At 40.2% G+C, this 22,418-nt stretch overlaps 1 protein-coding gene and 1 pseudogene across 1 annotated transcript; one reads left to right on the top strand and one right to left on the bottom strand.

Annotated features, from left to right (window-relative positions):
* Nucleotides 1–1,501: 1,501 nt before the first annotated feature.
* LOC123991190 (tissue factor-like) lies at nucleotides 1,502–12,763 on the top strand. The gene is made up of 6 exons (XM_046292509.1): nucleotides 1,502–1,884; nucleotides 2,161–2,269; nucleotides 2,903–3,096; nucleotides 3,360–3,544; nucleotides 9,915–10,089; nucleotides 11,401–12,763. The coding sequence occupies exons 1-6, from the start codon at nucleotides 1,815–1,817 to the stop codon at nucleotides 11,544–11,546; spliced, it is 879 nt and encodes a 292-aa protein (XP_046148465.1). The 5' UTR covers nucleotides 1,502–1,814; the 3' UTR covers nucleotides 11,547–12,763.
* On the bottom strand, nucleotides 12,698–21,189 carry LOC123991191 (annotated as a pseudogene).
* Between the last annotated feature and the right edge of the window lie 1,229 nt (nucleotides 21,190–22,418).

Consider the following 22,418-nt stretch of genomic DNA (forward strand, 5'->3'; position numbering starts at 1 on the left):
TTCCCAGCAAAACCAGTTACCCCAGTACTTGCGTAAAACGCCCCCTTTCTTACATTTTTATTAAAAAACAAAAAATGTGTAAACTATAGCCACTTATTCCCCTTCATAGTTTGTTTGCCTAAGCATGACCATCATCCATATACCAAATGTATATCAAACTTTGCTTTGTCAGCAATTGGCCATTGTTCTTAGGGGTGGCTAGTTACCCAATGTTACCCTACAAACCTGAACTCCCTGATTATCACTACAATTTAGCCCACGGGGGGAAACCCCTGGACAGCAGTTGTGAGTAGACTGATTTTCCATTCCAGAAAAAATGCATGATGACATTGTCATGAATGTGATCTCCACAGTTTATATCTTAGGCTATTATTATATTACAATGAACATAAATATAAACTCAACATATAAAGTGTTGGTCCCATGTTTCATGAGCTGAAAAAAAGCTTATTTCTCAAAAATGTGTTTACATCCAAGATAATACATTCACCTGACAGGTGTGGAATATTAAGAAGCTGATTGAACAGCATGATCATTACACAGGTACACCTTGTGTTGGGGACAATAAAAGGCCACTCTAAAATGTGCAGTTTAGTCACACAACACAATCCCACAGATGTCTCAAGTTTTGAGGGAGCATGCTGACTGCGGGAATGTCCACCAGAGCTGTTGCCAGATCATTTAATGTTAATTTCTCTACCATAAGTCGCCTCCAATTTCGCATTAAATCCAACTGGCCTCAAACGCAAAGCGGTTTGCTGATGTTAAAGTTGTGAACAGAGTAGCCCTTTGTGGAGGTGGGGTTATGGTATGGGCAAGCATAAACTACAGACATTAACACAATTGTATTTTATAGATGGCTATTTGAATGCACAGAGATACGATGACAAGATCCTGAGGCCCATTGTTGAGACCTTCATCCGCCACATGATAATGCACAGCCCCATGTTGCAAGGATCTGTACACAATTCCTGGAAGCTGAAAATCTCCCAGTTCTTCCATTGCCTGCATACTCACCATACATGCCACCCATTGCGCATGTTTGGGATGCTCTGGATCGATGTGTATGACAGCGTGTTCCAGTTCCCGCCAATATCCAGCAACTTTGTACTGCCATTGAAAAGGAGTGGGACACTATTTAACAGCCTGATCAACTCTATGCTAAGGAAATGTGTCCTGCTGCATGAGGCAAACGGTGGTCACACCAGATGCTGACTGGTTTTCTGCCCCTACCTTTTTCTTTAGGTATATGTGACCAACAGATGCATATCAGTTTTTCCAGTCATGTGAAATCCATGAATTCATTTCAATTTACAGATGTCCTTGTCCTTGTAATTCTTAGAAATTGTTGCAGTTTCAGTGTCGATACTTTTCTGACCGAGCATTGGTGGAGCGACACAGCAGCAGCTGTTTGAAATACAGGCTACGATCATTTTCATCACATACAATTCAGCAAGTTGCAATACAATAAACTCTCATAAGCCCATCCCACCAGGCATGAAACCACAAACCTGACAATCCTTATTTGGTCGACACACGCGTCTTTATATCGCTAGACAGTACGTTTGACAGATATAGCTGGCTGAGACAAGGATACTGAATTATCAGAGGTGAATCGTCGCCGACCACCCCATTCTAATCTTGCCATCATTTGTTCCCCCCGAGACGCGCGCCTGTTCAAAGGGATTTTTCTAAACAAAGAGAGAGCTGTATTACTTTTGAGACCACCGCTGCTGTGTGCGTCTAAATTCCGCATTCACCTAACTCTACCTCGACGGGATTACTGTTTTTACACTGACCTGTTGCAATATACAATGTTGAACATGGAAAGGGTCATTTTTACCACATTGTGTTCTGCATTCTTTTTTACAAACTGTGTTTCAGGTGAGTCAGAAACATCATGAACAATTAAAATATAGCCTACAATACTAAACACTGTACACTAGAACGACAGTATATGGATTGATCATACTGCATTTAAAAGCCATTATGTCCTAATTATTTGTTGGCAATTTCTTGGAACCAGTCTGGTTTACAGTACAGGCAATGCATCCTGTGACCCTCTCATGAAAAGGCACACTGTACCTAATTATTTTAAGTTTCACTCATTGTCAATGTCTAACATTACATGTAGTTAAACTGATCTTGCTCTTTTTGTAGGGGACTATCCCAAGGCACAGAACGTTTCTTGGCTGTCTATCAACTTCAAAACCCTGCTTATGTGGGATCCTAAACCCACCAACTATTCATACACCGTTGAATATTCTGTGTAAGTAAAGCATTTACATACTGATTTCTGGTTTATGCATTTACAGGAAGACGGAACACACACACACACAGAGAGAAACACACACACACACACTAGCCTATGTCTCCACTAAATATTAAGAAGACCGTGCCTATATAACATTATCATGGTAAGTATGCACTAACCTATTCCCAGACTCGGTCTCTGACATTGAAGAGTCGTGGTGATGTGTTGGAGGGCAGGAAAGATGTGAGGAAAGTTGTGATCAGACTACACTTTAGATCCGCTAAAATGATTTTCAGGAATTGAAGCATCTTAACCTGGTGAATAGTTCAAGAACAAAATAAGGAATACAAATGTTGTATTCATTTAAGTACAATTTCTGTGATATGTGGTGCAATGAGATAAATATTCAAATGCAAGTCAAAGATTAAAATAAAATGTGGTACTTTTCTTATTGTTGAACTAAGATATCAATCCAGACCCAATGAATGACCTAAATAGAACAAAAAAAAACATGTTTGAAGATAATGATAATCCTTTGACTGAAACCTACCATTATGTCTATTTCAGTATTGGCCAGAACAGAGAGAGGAACGCTAACAGTATCAGAACCATGTTGTGACTGTATCATAAATATCTTCTTTATTTCAGAATCGGTCAGAACAGAAAGAAGAACCAACACTGTATCAGGACTATGGAGACAGAGTGTGACCTGTCCAACTCTCTGGTGGACCTGAAGGCCATATACTCTGCTGATGTCCTCTCAGAACCTCTACGTGGTGTGAACTCTGACCTCATAGAGTTCCCTCACACAAGGTCGGAGAGGTTCACCCCCTATGAAGACAGTAAGTATTGCATCGCAGCCACCTACACTAGATGTCATACCATTTATACTATTTTGTCCCTACGAAGACACTAAGTCATCCAACTACCACCTGTCTATAGTCTTATCAATACACATTTTCCACATTTACCCAGACAAGCACCCCATTGTTATAGAAACCTTTGGTTAAACTGCCATACTAGTGCATACTATATTTTCCACATGCGAAGTGGCTTCAAATGTGACAAGCAAGCATGTCAATCTCAACTGTTATTTCCCTTCCAGCGCTTATAGGCAGACCTGAGTTCAAGATCGAGGTGAGCAAAGACAAGAGGAAGATCACCCTGTATGTAGAAGACCCTCCCACAGCCCTGTTCAATAAGCAGAACCAACAGAGAACCATCCGGGACGTCTTCGCTGATGAACTGCAGTACAAAGTCACCTTTGGGAAAGCAACAAGCACTGGCAAGGTAAGCTTAAAGGGGAGGGTAATAAAAATGGCAGCCCTACACTAGATATTTACATTTCCTCAAAGAACTATAGCCTGGGGCCGAACCAAGTGAGATAGAGGACATTCGTCAATCGTGTAAGCTCCTTTAAAGGAGCAAGTCAAGGAATATCATTAAATGAAATGCAGTGGATGATATAAGCTTTGCAAAGCTCACTTCTGATTATATTGCATGGGAAATCTCTCCCTCCCACTGAATCGGTCAGAACAGAAAGAGGTTAAAGAGGTTAAATCAACGTTGTTTCAGTGTAGTTGGAATCTAGGTGGAAAATAAATTGTAATTGTTGTTGTTTTAAGGGTAAAATTTCAACCGCAGGATTATGTCATCATGGTAACCAATTTTCAACATACCGGTAGACAAACCTTGTATGAAATATGTTGAATTTGTACCTTTAAAACATTACATTACATTACATTTAAGTCATTTAGCAGACGCTCTTATCCAGAGCAATGGCAGATCTTCAACGTAATATCCACTATCAGAAAACAAATAACTATAAGCTTGGCAGCACCTCCTACTGGAGAATGTATCTACTCTTTCATCCCCTGTCCAGGGTTATAACCAAGCCCAGCCCTATCAAGCTATGATATTTGTCACTGATTATAACCAATGTGCAATTGTGAGAATGATTTTTGAAAAATCTCCACTTAAAAACAAAATAGATTCACTGTTGCTATATATGTCATTCCAAAGGGTAGGTTTAACAGAGCAAATGAAATGTGACCATACTTTATTACAAATATTTATTAAATGATGCTATTTAGGCCTATATAGCATTTGCAAAGTCCTCAACAGCTATTGTTTCAATTCAACCCAGAATCTGACTGAAAATAGACAATACAATTGGCCTAGAGTTTCAAGCTGTGGTTGATTTCAAATGTAATGATATTTTGTGTTATACAACAGCATTGTTGAATAGTTGTTTCTGATTGGCTAGAAGGGCATTCTGGAATGGACATTAAAACCAGATACCAGGATAGTTGGAAAGGATATCGGGAAAATTGGAAAAGATATTGGGACACCTTATAATCATGATGCAATATGGACCTACACATGCAGACCGTACTTCCTACAACTTTACAGAAAAGCTAAACCAACAACCACACAAACCGAAATTGGATACCTTGAAAACGCAGGTCCAACGAGGAAAAACGTAGCTAGCTAGCATTTATTTGTTTTTGTAGAGACATGTTTTTTACAACATCTGATGACCTAACGTGGTGAGTGATGAACATGAATTTCTCTGGTCCCTACTAGAGGTCGACCGATTATGATTTTTCAATGCCGATACCGATTATTGGAGGGCCAAAAAAGCCGATACCGATTAATCAGCCAATTTTTTAAATTGATTTATTTGTAATAATGACAATTACAACAATACTGAATCAACACTTATTTTAACTTAATATAATACATCAATACAAATCTATTTAGCCTCAAATAAATAATGAAACATGTTCAATTTGGTTTAAATAATGCAAAAACAAAGTGTTGGAGAAGTAAAAGTGCAATATGTGCCATGTAAAGAAGCTAACGTTTGAGTTCCTTGCTCAGAACATGGGAACATATGAAAGTTGGTGGTTCCTTTTAACATGAGACTTCAATATTCCAAGGTTGGAGGTTTTAGGTTGTAGTTAATATAGTATTTATAGGACTATTTCTCTCTATACCATTTGATTTTCATATACCTTTGATTATTGGATGTTCTTATAGGCACTATAGTATTGCCAGTGTAACTGTTATGCAGGTAAATGAGGACCCAAAAGCGACTTGGCGAAAACAGAGTCTTTATTCCAGTAAAGGATATAAGCAATACTCCTGGACAATCAGAGCAGAAAACAAAACATAAAAAACTTAATTCCACTCGTAGTGACGAGGACAGACTGGAGACTCGACCATTAACTGTAGGTTGCCTCGGGAAGGCACCGACCGTAGCAGACTCAGACACCTGCTCACACGCAGCATCTGAGGGAGACAAGACACGACAGGGCGAGACAAAGACACAGCACAGCGAACATCAAACAAGGATCCGACAGGACAGAAACGGAAAACAAGGGGAGAAATAGGGACTCTAATCAGAGGACAAGATAGGGAACAGGTGTGAAAAGACTAAATGATTGAGTAGGAGAATGAGGAACAGCTGGGAGCAGGAACGGAACGATAGAGAGAGGAGAGAGAGGGAGGGAGAGAGAAAAAGGGAACGAACCTAATAAGACCAGCAGGGGGAAACGAACAGAAGGGAAAGCATAATGACAAGACAATATAAGACAAAACATGACAGTAACAGTATAGCTTCCGTCCCTCTTCTCGCCCCTACCTGGGCTCGAACCAGGAACACATCGACAACAGCCACACTTGAAGCAGCATTACCCATGCAGAGCAAGGGGAACAACTACTCCAAGTCTCAGAGAGAGTGATGTTTGAAACGCTATTAGCACACACCCAGCTAACTAGCTAGCCATTTCACATCGTTACACCAGCCATTAGGCTGATAGGCTTGAAGTCATAAACAGCGCTGTGCCTGCGAAGAGCTGCTGGCAAAACGCACGAAAGTGCTGTTTGAATGAATGCTTACGAGCTTGCTGCTGCCTACCATCGCTCAGTCAGACTGCTCTATCAAATCATAGACTTAATTATAACATAATAACAGACAGAAATGCGAGCCTTTGGTCATTAATATGGTCGAATCCGGAAACTATAGTTTCGAAAACAAAACGTTTATTATTTCAGTGATATACGGAACCGTTCTAACGGGTGGCATCCAAAAGTCTAAATATTCTTGTTAAATTGCACAACCTTCAATGTTATGTCATAATTATGTAAAATTCTGGCTAATTCGTTCACAATGAGCCAGGCTGCCCAAATTGTTGCATATACCCTGACTCTGCGTGCAATGAATGCAAGAGAAATGACTCAATTTCACCTGGTTAATATTGCCTGCTAACCTGGATTTATTTTAGCTAAATATGCAGGTTTACAAATATATACTTCTGTGTCTTGATTTTAAGAAAGGCATTGGTGTTTATGGTTAGGTACAGTCGTTCTACGATTGTGCTTTTTTCGCAAATGCGCTTTTGTTAAATCATCCCCCAGCATTGCATCGATTATATGCAACGCAGGACACGCTAGACAAACGAGTAATATCATCAACCATGTGTAGTTATAACTAGTGATTATGATTGATTGATTGTTTTTTATAAGATAAGTTTAATGCTAGCTAGCAACTTACCTTGGCTTCTACTGCATTTGTGTAACAGGCAGGCTCCTCGTGGAGTGCAATGAGAGGCAGGTGGTTAGAGCTTTGGACTAGTTAACTGTAAGGTTGCAAGGTTAGTTCCCCGAGCTGACAAGGTGAAAATCTGTCGTTCTGCCCCTGAACAAGGCAATTAACCCACCGTTCCTAGGCCGTCATTGAAAATAAGAATGTGTTCTTAACTTACTTGCCTAGTTAAATAAAGGTATTTTTTTAAAATAAAATCGGCGCCCAAAAATACAGATTTCCGAATGTTATGAAAACTTGAAATCGACCCTAATTAATCGGCCATTCCAATTAATCGGTCGATCTCTAGTCCCTACTGTTGCAGTCATAACGCAAGTAGCGCTATGCTGTAACATCCTCCCACAGACCAGCTGTTTTCAGAAACTGGTATTTTTGAATTTGGTCATATTGGTAGGTTTGCTAGCAACAAACTATTTAGCTAGCTTCTAGTTTAGTGTTTGTTGTGCAATGCGATCTCCTCATAATGAACCGGACTACTTTGCTGTAGTCTGGCTACAAATCAAATCAAATTTTATTTGTCACATACACATGGTTAGCAGATGTTAGTGCGAGTGTAGCGAAATGCTTGTGCTTCTAGTTCCGACAATGCAGTAATAACCAACAAGTAATCTAGCTAACAATTCCAAAACTACTACCTTATAGACACAAGTGTAAGGGGATAAAGAATATGTACATAAAGATATATGAATGAGTGATGGTACAGAGCGGCATAGGCAAGATTCAGTAGATGGTATTGAGTGCAGTATATACATATGAGATGAGTATGTAAACAAAGTGGCATAGTTAAAGTGGCTAGTGATACATGTATTACATAAGGATGCAGTAGATGATATAGAGTACAGTATATACGTATACATATGAAATGAATAATGTAGGGTATGTAAAAATTATATTAGGTAGCATTGTTTAAAGTGGCTAGTGATATATTTTACATCATTTCCCATCAATTCCCATTATTAAAGTGGCTGGAGTTAAGTCAGTGTGTTGGCAGCAGCCACTCAATGTTAGTGGTGGCTGTTTAACAGTCTGATGGCCTTGAGTCTCTCGGTCCCAGCTTTGATGCACCTGTACTGACCTCGCCTTCTGGATGATAGCGGGGTGAACAGGCAGTGGCTCGGGTGGTTGTTGTCCTTGATGATCTTTTTGGCCTTCCTGTGACATCGGGTGGTGTAGGTGTCCTGGAGGGCAGGTAATTTGCCCCCTGTGATGCGTTGTGCAGACCTCACTACCCTCTGGAGAGCCTTACGGTTGTGGGCGGAGCAGTTGCCGTACCAGGCGGTGATACAGCCCGACAGGATGCTCTAGATTGTGCATCTGTAGAAGTTTGTGAGTGCTTTTGGTGACAAGCCGAATTTCTTCAGCCTCCTGAGGTTGAAGAGATCGTGACTGTGTTAGCTGTAGCGAGTTGGCTAGCTTGAAAGCAAGGGACAACTTTGCCAGCGAGCAAGTCAACGGAACATATAGAACGAACAACTGGATCGCATCCATAAATATAAAACTAATCAAATGAACGACTGGGTCGCGTCTCTAGCAACCAAAATATGAGAAAGTATCTCTTATAAAAATGAAAATGTAAACTTAGTTTTTTTTTCTACTACCGGTAAATGTGTGCTTTGGTATTATTTTCTTTAGCAACTGTGGTATAAGCAGGATAAATTTGAACATCTTGGCCCATTTGAACATATTGGCCATGTTCTGTTGTAATCTCCACCCGGCACAGCCAGAAGAGGGCTGGCCACCCCTCATAGCCTGGTTCCTCTCTAGATTTCTTCCTAGGGTTTGGCCTTTCTAAGGAGTTTTTCCAAGCCACCGTGCTTCTACACCTGCATTTCTTGCTGTTTCGGGTTTTAGACTGGGTTTCTGTACAGCACTTTGGTATATCAGTTGATGTAAGAAGGGCTATATAAATACGTTTGATTTGATAAATACCTCTGTTCTGTACATTACCTTGGAGAAATGAACTCCGCAAAGGAACTTGGCTTCACCTTGTCCTGCTGAGTCGTTCATTATTTCCAAGGTAATGTACAGAACGTCGGCATTTATCCCTTACATATTCAATTGTGTTTGGTGGGCAACGCAACCAAATATCAACATTTGAAGATGCTCCATCTGCTAGGATATTCCATCTGTGCCACCAACTTAGTCTGGCTTTAATTCCAGTTTGTATACAAATGAATAATTGATATGCTGGATTCACATCTCCATCGCAACCAAACATTTAAGTTAAAGAATAAGACTAAATCAAATCAAACTTTATTGAAAGTTCATTTAAAGTTTGATTTGATTTATTTAGTCCATTTTTTAAAACTATGATTTTGGTTTGAGATGACAACCAAACACAATTCAATATTACCTTTGAAATACAATAACTAGCTTATTAACAAATTAACTAATAATATGTTGGATTCACATCACCAACTCAGTAGAGACTTTAAATGTTGATATATGGTTGTAATGTCAACCAAACACAATTTAATATGACTTTTATAATACAGTAAATAGCCCAAAGTTAAGGGTTCTCTTACAAACTAATGTAACATTCAACCTTAAAATGAGTAACACATCCATGGTCACATTTAGGAGCTATCGTAGCTATACATGTCTTCTTATGTAATCATATAAAGCATGTTCAAGATAGCATGCATAGGTCATTGCAGGTCTGTGAAGATCTTCACAGTTACTGTAATAATCTGCGCAGAATTGAACGGCATTGATTAATTGCACCATGTACTTTTAATGCAATCTCAACCCGCAATCCAGGTCATTTGGTTCTGACCAAGCAAAGCGATAACACATTCATCTGTTGTATAAATAAACAAAATATTTGATATTGTATTCCCGTTTGAACTTTGCTGTGCTTTTAAGTGGTTGAAAGCGTTGTGATAAAACATTAGAAATGAAACTAACTTTTGGCTGTCTTTTTGAGTGGGTGAACATAGGTTTGAATGTAATTGATCAACGTCTCAACCAGATGTTTTTATGAATGTGTTATGAATATTTTATAGATTTATGACATAATATAAGCCCTTCTTCATGTAATTCTCCCTCTAGAAAACAAAGATCTCTGCAAGCAGTGAGATAGAGTTAGACAGGAGGGATGTAGATCCTGGGGTGAGTTACTGCTTCAACGTCCAGGCCTACATCCCCTCCCGCAGCACAGACAAACAGCTGGGAGAGCTCAGTCAAAGACAGTGCTCACCGGGCGACGATAAGTCTGTCTTTGAAGGTAAGGATACTAACAATGCCAAGGTTGTGGGTTCAAGTCCCACAGGGATCACATAAAAACACTGTACTGTTAGTGGATAAAAGCATCTGCTAAGTGGTATTTTTTTATTTATCCGTTATTTTACCAGGTATGTTGACTGAGAACATGTTCTCATTTACAGCAACGACCTGGGGAATAGTTACAGGGGAGAGGAGGGGGATGAATGAGCCAATTGTAAACTGGGGATTATTATACAGTGCCTTGCAACAGTATTTATCCCCCTTGGCATTTTTCCTATTTTGTTGTATTACAACCTGTCATCTAAATAGATTCCATGTGATAGACATACACAAAATCATCCAAATTGATGCAGTTAAATGAAAAAAATTACTTGTTTCAAAACAACAACAAAAAATGGAAAATGTATTCGCCCCCTTTGCTATTAAGCCCCTAAATAATATCTGGTGCAACCAATTACCTTCAGAAGTCACATAATTAGTTAGATTGCACACAGGTGGACTTTATTTAACTGTCACATGATCTGTCACATGATCTCAGTATATAGACACCTGTTCTGGAAGACCCCAGAGTCTGCAACACCACTAAGAAAGGGGCACCACTAAGCAAGGAGCACCACCAAGCAAGCAGCACTATGAAGACCAAGGAGTTCTCCAAATTGGTTAGGGACAAAGTTGTGGAGAAGTCCAGATCAGGGTTGGGTTATAAAAAAAACTACACTACAGACGTCTGGGTTTGGCCGGTGTAGGCCGTCATTGTAAATACTTGCCTAGTTAAATAAAGGTTACATATATATATATATATATATATATATATATATATATATATATATATATATATATATATATATATATATATATATAATTAAAATACATTCATGGCCCATGTGTCAGCCTTGATATTTTTGACAAGTTGTGTTCATAAAGGAAATTTGGCCCTGTTTTAATATATTCTGTAACGATAATTCATGTTGGCCATTATATTTTTAAGGGAGTTGAGATTTGCATCTGTGGTACTGAGGATATCGAATCCTTAGCCACTTAGCTAATGCCAAGTCCTAGTATTACAAATGTAGAATCATTCATGTGCATCTTACTCGCTGTGAGGAATGATGAGAAGAGGGTTAGAGGTGCTGATCATATCTCCTAGTGGGCCAATCGGGATGGGAATGCGAAGGATAAAATAAGCTAATGAATTACTAATGTTTAGACTGAATGTGAAATGCAACACTGGAAAAGTCCCTGTGCGTGTTTGTGTGTGTATGTGAATCACTGTCTAGCCAAGTAACGGTTCACATCCCTATTTCCTCTCCAGAGTATGGGATCGGTGTGATTGCTACGTTCATCCTACTTATCATTATGATCATAGTAGTGGCTATCGGAGTCACAGTGGTGTGCTGCAAACGCAGAAGGAATGCCAACAGAAGTGGAAAAGAGGGAGTGCCACTAAGAAGTGTGTGAAAAGGGAGTGCATCATTGACAGATGCTTGGGAATACAAGGTACAACTTAACTGGATTTACTCTTTGAAAGGGAGTCTGCAGGGGCTGCCCCAGTTCAACATTCCACCGTCAAACACTGGAGTTCACCATTTTGTTTCTGTGAAACTGCACAGTGAATATGGTACATGTGCTGTAGTGTATATTTTGTTTCCATACAATGCTGCAAATATCCACCTTTTTGATTTTGTGACTTTTACTACTGCTGTGAATATGATCTTTTAGAAACACTACCAACTCTTATTTTATTGTGTTTTATTAGGTTTTAACTTGATATAATCTTTGGTCAAATATAACTTGATTTTGGGAGACTGATGAATACTAAATCATATGGGAAATTAAGATTAGTAGGATTATATATATCATTTTTTATTAAGATGCTTAATTTATTATATGTAGCCATTCTGAAAGTAATCTTTGTATTTTAGGTTATTTTAAACATTTAGGGGATCAGTAGATACAGTAGCCTATATGTTGAAACTAAATCATTTTGCCTTATATATATTTAATATATATTTACACTGAGTGTACAAAACATTAGGAACAGCTTCTCTTTCCATAATATAGACTGACCAGGTGAAAGCTATGATTCCTTATACATGTCACCTGTTAAATCCACTTCAATCAGTGTAGATGAAGGGGAGGAGACAGGTGAAATAATAGTTTTTAAACCTTGAGACAATTGAGACATGGATTGTGTATGTGTGCTATTCAGAGGGTTACTGGGCAAGACAGAAGATTTACTGTAAGTGCCTTTGAGCAGGGTATGTTAGTAGGTGCCCTGTGCACCGGTTTGAGTGCGTCAATAACTGCAATGCTGCTGGGTTTCTCACGCTCAACAGTTTCCCGTGTGCATCAAGAATGGTCCACCACTCAAAGGACATCCAGCCAACTTGAAATAACTGTGGGAAGTTCCATCCCTGTGGAACGCTCTCGACACCATGTAGAGTCCATACCCCGAAGAATTGAGGCTGTTCTGAGGGCAAAAGTGTTGCAACTCAATATTAGGAAGGTGTTCTTTATATTTTGTACACTCAGTGTTAACCAAACAGTTAGATGATAAAACATGATGTAAAATAATCAAAGCAAAATGAAACACTTTTATAACTGTAGAGTCTGGTACTAATATGGTACTCTTGTTTGATTTTATTGGCATTTTCATAATAAAGTCTTACCATTCATTTGTGGTAATGTGTTTATCTTTGATATGAGACTTCGTTGAATAGTGGGGTATGTTATGTTAATGTGACTACGTCTGGTGAGAATGCTCAAGTTACGTAATCTTTATCACAGCAGACATCAGTCTTGTATAGTTCCTGCAAAAAGATCTAACCACCACCATCTACAGGTCATTCAACTCACAATTATTTTACACAATTCTTGGGGGCGGGGATTTTCAAGAAAAATAGAACACATTCAAAACATTAAAATGACATTAGAATTGCAATTCAGAGAAAATCATATTCATTTTTTTTGTTACAGTCCAAGACAATTATTCACCAAAAGAAAACAGAGTTAAAAGATTAATTGAACTAGAATGAGGAGATGTTTTCAGTTTTGTAAACTGCTTAAAGATACAGTTTGCTCTTAGAAACAGTCAGCATATTAGGCCTGCAGTAGTTGATTGTTGACTATCTCGTGATGCCATTGCCTGTGTCAGACTTTGCGTTTTGCCAGTCCGGTTTGGTAAGCACATTTCCCATCAGTCTGGATGTAGCTGATGGTCATATTGTTCTCTGTGACTTCAAAGTAAGCAAATCCACCGGATGTATGGTTGACAGCGTTGGAGAACCGTTACCATGAAGTCGGGAAGCTGTTGATGTTATGAATGGACATTTCTGTAAAGGCCCCACTCCCGCTGACCACATAAGAACTCCCATCATGCTCTCTGATAAACTGGTAGAAGTATGGAAAGTCAGGTCAACATCAGTTGTTCAAATAAGTGACTTTGAAATGGTAACATTTGTCTCTTCAAACTGTAACATTGAACCCATGTTATTGTATGTATTTATATGGTCCTAACATGCATGATAACCCACCTGTATACTGTGGTCATGACCACTCAGGTAGACTGTGACATCATACTTATTCAGCAGTGGTCGTAGTCTATCCACAAGACACTTAGTGGGGCCGTGATCACCAATGGACCACACAGGATAGTGACCAGCTACCACAATGAACTCTGACCTGGGAGAAAAAGATAGACACAAGACTGTGTTAGCCAGCTGAGCTAAAGCCTAGGCATTCACTTCGGGGAGCTACATTTTTTTTGTCTCAGGCAAGGTTACTCATAATGTAAGTCTGGCTTACTGAACCTTTTCTGTTACAGGAGAATCTAGTCCTCATACGGTAACAGCTTGAGGAATGTATGTGTAGCGGTGTGAAGTGAAGGTCTCTTGATTAAAAGAGTGAAGAGAGTGGAGGAGTGAAGTTTTGAGAGTGGAGGAGGCGAGTCAGTCAGGGATCTCGACAAACATGCTCTGAAATCTTCACATTCTTTTCCCGAGACTCAAACAACAACTTGTCAGATCTGAGACTTTTCTTTCCTCTGAACCGTGAAAAACATTGAATCCATCCAGGTTTTATTTAAGTGTTAAGTTGTTCCACCTCAGTGGTTTGACAGATGTAATTGAACAGTGTACTTAAGAGGCTGTGTTTGACCAGTTGTGTTTTAGGGCCAGTTTCTCGAATCTAGATTAAGCCTAGTCCTGGACTGAAAAGCAGGGTCAAATCTCCATTGGGCTTTTCAGTCCAGTCCACTATGCTTACTCTAGGTCCAGGAAACTGGACCATATGGACCTTACTTGCTGTTTGCCAGTCTGGAGTTGATCCAGTCGAACTGATTGGCAGCAGCCTCCGGGTCCTCTTCTCCTTTGGGCTGGGTCCCCTCATAGGTGTTCCCACAAAGCACTACAGTGTCAACCATCAGGACGGTCACAGACACGTTACTCTGGGGAACCTTGAACTGGAGCTCATAGTACAACTCAGGGAACCTCCTGAGGTAACAAGGAGAGAAGAACACAGCCGTTATGGTTCTGTGTAGCTCAGTTGGTAAGCAACAAAAAGGTGAGTGGGCAATTCCCACAGGGATCACATACTAAAAGTGTATGCACAATTTGGATAAAAGCATCTGAAAAGTTGAATATGAATATTGGGTCCCACTTTAAACTAATTACAACTAATAAGGCTATATACACTAAGTATACAAAACATTAAGAACACCTGCTCTTTCAGTGACAGACTGACCAGGTGAATCCATGTGAAAGCTATGATCCCTTATTCATGTCACTTCAATCGGTGTAGATGAACCAGAGGAGACCGGTTAAATAATGATTTTCAAGCATGGTGACAATTGAAACATGGATTATGTGTGTGCCTTTCAGAGGGTGAATGGGCAAGACAAAATATTTAAACCCCCTAGAGTCGATTAAATCCCCATCAAAACTCATCAGTTTAAACTAGAGATATCTTTTTTTATGTTGCATTGGATGAGTCTCAATCGCACTTCTACATCAACAGGGAAAAGTGGCAGAGCTAGAGCTGTGTTTGTCCTACCATGAGACATCCCGATTTCTCACGAAATTGTCTGTAGTGCCCGAACAGCCTACAAACTATTATGACCACTCTATGGAAAGGCGAGACTCTCACTCACGTGCACAATGGTGTTCTCCGTTTTGCTCTATGACCCCCACAAGTGTCATGGGACTCATCTGAAGTCGGTACCGCTGATGTGCCAACTTCTGTTTTGAAGCGACCAAACCGTTTGGGCTACAAACGAATTTGACCCCACTGTGGAAAAGAGACATTGTCACAAATATGATGGTGTTCACTGTTTTTCTCTAACACCTCCACTAGTGTCATGGGACTTGTCTGAAGGTAACTCGTAGAGAGAATTCTGGTGTATGGAGTATGGAGGTAGTTTTGTGCCTACCCCATAAAATGGGTTAAATATGTGTAAAAAAATATATCATGACAATAATAATTGTAGTAAAGGCCAAATACAATATTTTATCTCGAAAAAATATATACACAGTAAGAGTCAAAAGTTTGGATACACCTACTCATTCCAGGGTTTTTCTTTATTTCTTTATTATTTTCAACATTGTAGAGTGTTAAACAAATCTAAATATATGTTTATTTTAGAATCTTCAAAGTAGCCACCCTTTGCCTTGATGACAGCTTTGCACACTCTTGGCATTCTCTCAACCAGTTTCATGAGGTAGTCACTGGGAATGCATTTCAATTAACAGGTGTGCCTTGTTTGTGGAATTTCTTTCCTTCTTAATGCAGGTGTTTTGTGACACGTTAGGGGTGGTATACAGAAGATAGCCCTATTTGGTCCATATTATCGCAAGAACAGCTCAAATAAGCAAAGAGAAACGACAGTCCATCATTACTTTAAGACATGAAGGTCACTCAATGTGGAACATTTCAAGAACTTTGAAAGTTTCTTCAAGTACAGTCGCCAAAACCATCAAGCTATGATGAAACTGGCTCTCATGAGGACCGCCACAGGAAAGAAAGACCCAGAGTTACCTCTGCTGCAGAGGATCAGTTCATTAGAGTTAACTCCACCTCAGATTGCAGCCCAAATAAATGCTTCACAGAGTTCAAGTAACAGACACATCTCAACATCAACTGTTCAGGGGAGACTGTGTGAATCAGGCATTCATGGTCAAATTGCTGCAAAGAAACCACTACTAAAGGTCACCAATGAGAAGAAGAAGAGACTTGCTTTGGCCAAGAAACATGAGCAATAGACATTAGACCGGTGGAAATTCGTCCTTTGGTCTGATGAGTCCAAATTTGAGATTTTTGGTTCCAACCTCCATGTCTTTGTGAGATGCAGAGTAGGTGAACAGATGATCTCCGCATGTGTGGTTCCCACTGTGAAGCATGGAGGAGTGATGGTGTGGAGGTGCTTTGCTGGTGACACTGTGTGTGATTTATTTAGAATTCAAGGCACACTTAACCAGCATTCTGCAGCAATACACCATCCCATCTGGTTTGCACTTAGTGGGACTATCATTTGTTTTTCAACAGGACAATGACCCAAAACACACCCCTAGACTGTGTAAGGACTAGATTTGTAGATTTCCCTCTAGTGGTGTGGGGGCTGTGCTTTGGCAAAGTGGGTGGGGTTATATCCTTCCTGTTTGGCCCTGTCCGGGGGTGTCCTCGGATGGGGCCACAGTGTCTCCTGACCCCTCCTGTCTCAGCCTCCAGTATTTATGCTGCAGTAGTTTATGTGTCGGGGGGCTAGGGTCAGTTTGTTTATCTGGAGTACTTCTCCTGTCCTATTCGGTGTCCTGTGTAAATCTAAGTGTGCGTTCTCTAATTCTCTCCTTCTCTCCTTCTTTCTCTCTCTCGGAGGACCTGAGCCCTAGAACCATGCCCCAGGACTACCTGACATGATGACTCCTTGCTGTCCCCAGTCCACCTGGCCATGCTGCTGCTCCAGTTTCAACTGGCCTGGGCCCTAGGACCATGTCCCAGGACTACCTGACATGAGGACTCCTTGCTGTCCCCAGTCCACCTGGCCATGCTCCTGCTCCAGTTTCAACTGTTCTGCCTTGCTATTATTCAACCATGCTGGTCATTTATGAACATTTGAACATCTTGGCCACGTTCTGTTATAATCTCCACCCGGCACAGCCAGAAGAGGACTGGCCACCCCACATATGCTCTCTCTAATTCTCTCTTTCTTTCTCTCTCTCGGAGGACCTGAGCCCTAGGACCGTGCCCCAGGACTACCTGACATGATGGCTCCTTGCTGTCCCCAGTCCACCTGACTGTGCTGCTGCTCCAGTTTCAACTGTTCTGCCTTATTATTATTTGACCATGCTGGTCATTTATGAACATTTGAACATCTTGGTCATTTTCTGTTATAATCTCTACCCGGCACAGCCAGAAGAGGACTGGCCACCCCACATAGCCCGGTTCCTCTCTAGGTTTCTTCCTAGGTTTTGGCCTTTCTAGGGAGTTTTTCCTAGCCACCGTGCTTTTACACCTGCATTGTTTGCTGTTTGGGGTTTTAGGCTGGGTTTCTGTACAGCACTTTGAGATATCAGCTGATGTACGAAGGGCTATATAAATAAATTTGATTTGATTTGATTTGATTTGACTATTTGACCAAGGAGAGTGATGGAGTGCTGCATCAGATGACCTGGCCTACACAATCACTCAACCTTAATCCAATTGAAATGTTTTGGGATGAATTGAACCACAGAGTGAAGGAAAAGCAGCCAACAAATGCCCAGCATATGTTGGACCTCCTTCAAGACTGTTGGAAAAGCATTCCAGGTGAAGCTGGTTGAGATAATGCCAAGAGTGTGCAAAGCTGTTATCAAGGCAAAGGGTGGCTAATTTGAAGAATCTAAACTCTAAAATATATGTTGATTTGTTTTTTACTACATGATTCCACATGTTTTATTTCATAGTTTTGATGTCTTCACTATTATTCTACTATGTCGAAAAATAGTACAAATAAAGAAAAACCCTTGAATGAGTAGGTGTGTCCAAACGTTTGTCCCATCAAATAGCTAAAGGATCCATAGTATGAACATCTTAAAACAATTCCACACATCAGTCTAGAACCCCCTCCCAAAGTGCCTTTGAATGGGGCAAGGTGATAGGTGCCAGGCGCACTGGTTTGAATGTGTCAAGTTCAAGAACTGCAACGCTGCTGGGTTTTTCATGCTCAACATTTTCCCGTGTGTATCAAAATAGGTCCACCACCCAAAGGACATCCAGTCAATTTGACACAACTGTGGGAAGAATCTCTGTGGAATGCTTTTGACCCCCTGTAGAGTCCATGCACCGACAAATTGAGGCTCTTCTAAGGGCAAAAGGGCGAGCAACTCAATATTAGGAAGGTGTTCCTAATGTTTTGTACACTCAGTGTACAGTATATAGCATATAGTAATAATTATATTAGCACTGCATAAAGGCTTCACAAATCCTCTGTAAGTTTATGTCATAAATATTCACAGTGCCAATTAGGCAATTCACCTTTTAGTGGGATTGTTTATTTCACCCTTTGATATACCATGAAATTCTCTTAGAGGATTTGTGAATCCTTTATGTGTGCTATATAAAGCCTTTATAAGTTGTGGGACTAAATATTGTGTTCAGGATGTGGTGAAAACAATCCAAACACACAGTTTATCTAGTGCACCGTTAGAGATGCTCACCATCTCCCCGATCTGTTGGAGTAAGCAATCTGAGCAGACACATTTTTTAGATGGTCGTGGTTTCCCGCCACAAGGTACCATGGGACGTCAACGAGTGATGGTTGAGAGAAGACACGCTCGAAGGTGTGCTGCAGGAAGAAAAATTATATTATTATCAACCAGGAAAATGACTGATGCAAATTCAAACAAGTCAATTAAAAAAGTAAAGAACAAAGAATGGTGGAAAGGCTCATGTTTTTTGTTCCTATTTTCTGTTATCCATTGTAACATAATTATGTTACAAATCATGCTGTGTGGTGCAAAACTACTAATATCCCAAATGCTCTGTAGAACTAGTTAATCTACAATATGCTACCACAAGAGGGCAGGCATTTGCTTCACTTAAAAAAAAATTCACAAGAAGATAATCACATCCATCTTGGCACACACTGGTTGAATCAACGTTGTTTCCAATTGGCGTCTGTGCCCAGTGGGATGGCTCTAGAAGAGTTTGTTGAGCGAAAGTGCCTTCTCCACTCTCATCTTAATACAGCTCCATCTATCAATCTGTGTTACGTCACTCTGTGTACTCAACAAACTACATTCCCTCTGTTACAAAGCTAGGTGGCTAGAAACACGGAACCACCATGAATAGCTCATCGTAATATACCTACTACTGTACATACCATTTTATCTTCCTAATTATATTGTCTGTACTCACCACATACTTATATTCTCACTAATATATCTACCTTGATCGTTATTTCTTGTTTAGATTTTTATATTATTCTGTATTTGTATTGTATTTGCGAGACATTCTACTGAACTGACGGAATACAAGCATTTCCCTGCACCTGACATAACACCTGCAAATCTGTGTACGAGACCAATACACTTTGATTTGATACTGTACACAACACCAATGTACACAACACCTATCTCAACACAGAATGGATCATAATATATTTAGCCTGCCCTTTGTAGTTAGCAAAGTGTCATACGTTTTACAATATGATATTACCACTGTGTTTTGAGTGTATTGAAGTGTGAAATATGAACTTGGTTTTCCTGTGAACTGACCTTGAAGCGTGGGTCATCCACGTCCTTCACTCCGCCATAGTAGAAGTGGTCTCCCAGACTGAGGATAAAGTCCAGTCCCAGGGTCTGGGCCGCCCAGGACATCTCCTCAGCGATGGCCTCCTCATGAGGAGTGTAGTAAGGGAAGAGCGGGAGTCCTCCCCAGTCCCCCAGCCCAATGAACCGCAGTGATGCTAAAGGACAGGTATAACCAACACAGCAGACCAATCACACATCATTCTTCTGCTACGTTTTATTTCATACTATCTCGTGTGCTCGAACCAAAAACAGATGAGTCTTTGGCACAATTACTTTACAGTCTAATTTCAAATTGATAATAGAAAACAGCCACACTTACAGATAACAGTGATAGATAGAAAACTGTACCTTGGTCCAGTGGTTGGCAGTGAGGCCAGAATGAATGTAAGCACACCAGTAGCAGCAGATACAACCTATCCATTATGCCAGAGTGGAGAGCAATACTACTAACAAAGAAAACGAACAGTTGAGCAGTTGGTCAGTGTGTCACACGCTGTAACAGGAAGAAGATTTCCATTTGTTCTCTTTAGAACTGTTCCTATAGAGGAAGCAGTATTGTGGTTTCAGATAACCTCCTTTATTGAGCCATGTCAGAACACAAGACAGAACAATGGACAGGCTAGCCGCTAGACAATCAATTTAAGTGATCAAATTAGCATATAATAGTATATTTGGAATGTAATAAATTAGCTACATATATGAATATTTCAATTAGATGAAAACAAGACATTTAGTAAAAATACATACATACACAATTTCACCTAAATGTATCACCTGGACATATTTACAGTCCAACTATAAAACTTCCCTTAGTCTGTCTCTTGATTTAATGATTAACATGGAAAGAAAGGTAAAGTCACGTGTGTACTTAGAGTTCTGTACTCTGTACCAGTGGATGTCAATGACCTTTCACCTATTACACCAGAGGTGTACAAAGACAGGGTATGTTCAATGTAAAGCTCAGGTACCTTTTTTACGACTCTGCTGTCTGTGCCAAGGTTCAAATGGGAGTCATTGTTACATTACGTGCCTTTACGAAACGCATCTATGAGCAACTCAAGTATCCTTATAAAACAAAGACATACTGTAAAACCACAGCACTTATCAAACTTAACTCTATGAAATAAAATATACAGCAAATTACTACTCTGTATGTGGAGTTAATTCAGAGGACGGCAGAACACACTTATTTTCTGACGATATGTTTGAACTCTGACCAAGGTAACCTTTCACTCACATTCTCCAGAGAGGTATCAGCCGTTTCTGTCTCCTCCCATCAGGCGACCCCAGCACAGACTTCAGTCATACTACCTACCAAAGAGAATGCATTATGGTTGAAAAACTCTGTCTACCTGCCCTTCCCATTTCTCCTATTTACAGTCTAGATCTCCAATGGGCTTTGTAGAACATAAGCCAACTAAACACCTGTTCCCCCATCTAACCCTGTGATAATATGGCAGTCTAGTCCAGTCACAGTCTCTTTTTAATGAAAATGTTATGTTGATACAGTTATTGTAGGTCCATGCTCTTAGTGTCAAGCCACAATATTATAGTCTCTCTCCCATATAAAACCATGCGTTCTGCAGAGGCTGTTTATTTACAGTTCAGTAAAAAAATGTACTCTGTTACAGTATATTACACTGAAAAACAGAGGCAACTATTGGATAGTAGTCACTGTAGCGGCGAGGGGCCAAGAAAAAAAGGTTTCTGGGGTCTGCTGATCAAGTGCACCATCCTGATACAAGGAGGGGTAACACATTTCCTACAATGTCACATTTCATACAATTCCACATAAATCAATAGTCAGTCATCAAGTGCCAAGCCTACATACTGCTACACGCAGCCTGAGAATTACTGTAGTAATGGAAGTAGTGCCTCAGAGACAGACGTTGTGTTCGAAGAGGGTCGCCTGAGCGCTGCACAGATATCGACCACATAGTGAGTACTTATTTGGAATGAAAGATTTGTCATTCTGGCAAGAGCCTTACTCAGGCTGCTTCTCTGGAACACTTTGGTAGCATCCCAAATTGCACCGATCCACTAGATGGCACTGGACAAAATTAGTGCACTATATATGGAAAAGGGAGCCATTTGGGACGAAGTCACTGAGAGGACGGGAGTCTCGAGCTTCAGGCTTCACTTCCCCTTTACTCTACAGCAGATCAGATTTTCTCTCCTCCATAAGGAATAGCCTGGTCCTTGACAGTACCAAAGGATCAGGAACTAGGCTAGGAAATCACATGGAGTGATTTCACCCCGGTGGGGCAAGCAGCAGCTTCATCTGAATATTATACAATTGAAGTCGGAAGTTTACATACACTTAGGTTGGAGTCATTAAAACTCCTTTTTCAACCACTACACAAATTTCTTGTGAACAAACTATAGTTTTGGCAAGTCGGTTAGGACATCTACTTTGTGCATGACACAAGTAATTTTTCCAACAATTGTTTACAGACAGATTATTTCACTGTATCACAATTCCAGTGGGTCAGAAGTTTACATACACTAAGTTGACTGTGCCTTTAAACTGCTTGGGAAATTCCAGAAA

Source organism: Oncorhynchus gorbuscha, linkage group LG12 (genome assembly GCF_021184085.1).
Source record: "Oncorhynchus gorbuscha isolate QuinsamMale2020 ecotype Even-year linkage group LG12, OgorEven_v1.0, whole genome shotgun sequence".
NCBI lineage: Eukaryota > Metazoa > Chordata > Actinopteri > Salmoniformes > Salmonidae > Oncorhynchus > Oncorhynchus gorbuscha.

Coding starts and splice junctions, on each gene's coding strand:
- LOC123991190 (XM_046292509.1), top strand. CDS start 1,815: ATGTTGAACATGGAAAGGGTCATTTTTACCACATTGTGTTCTGCATTC. Junction 3,097..3,359: donor GTTCACCCCCTATGAAGACA/GTAAGTATTGCA, acceptor TTTCCCTTCCAG/CGCTTATAGGCAGACCTGAG. Junction 10,090..11,400: donor CGATAAGTCTGTCTTTGAAG/GTAAGGATACTA, acceptor TTTCCTCTCCAG/AGTATGGGATCGGTGTGATT.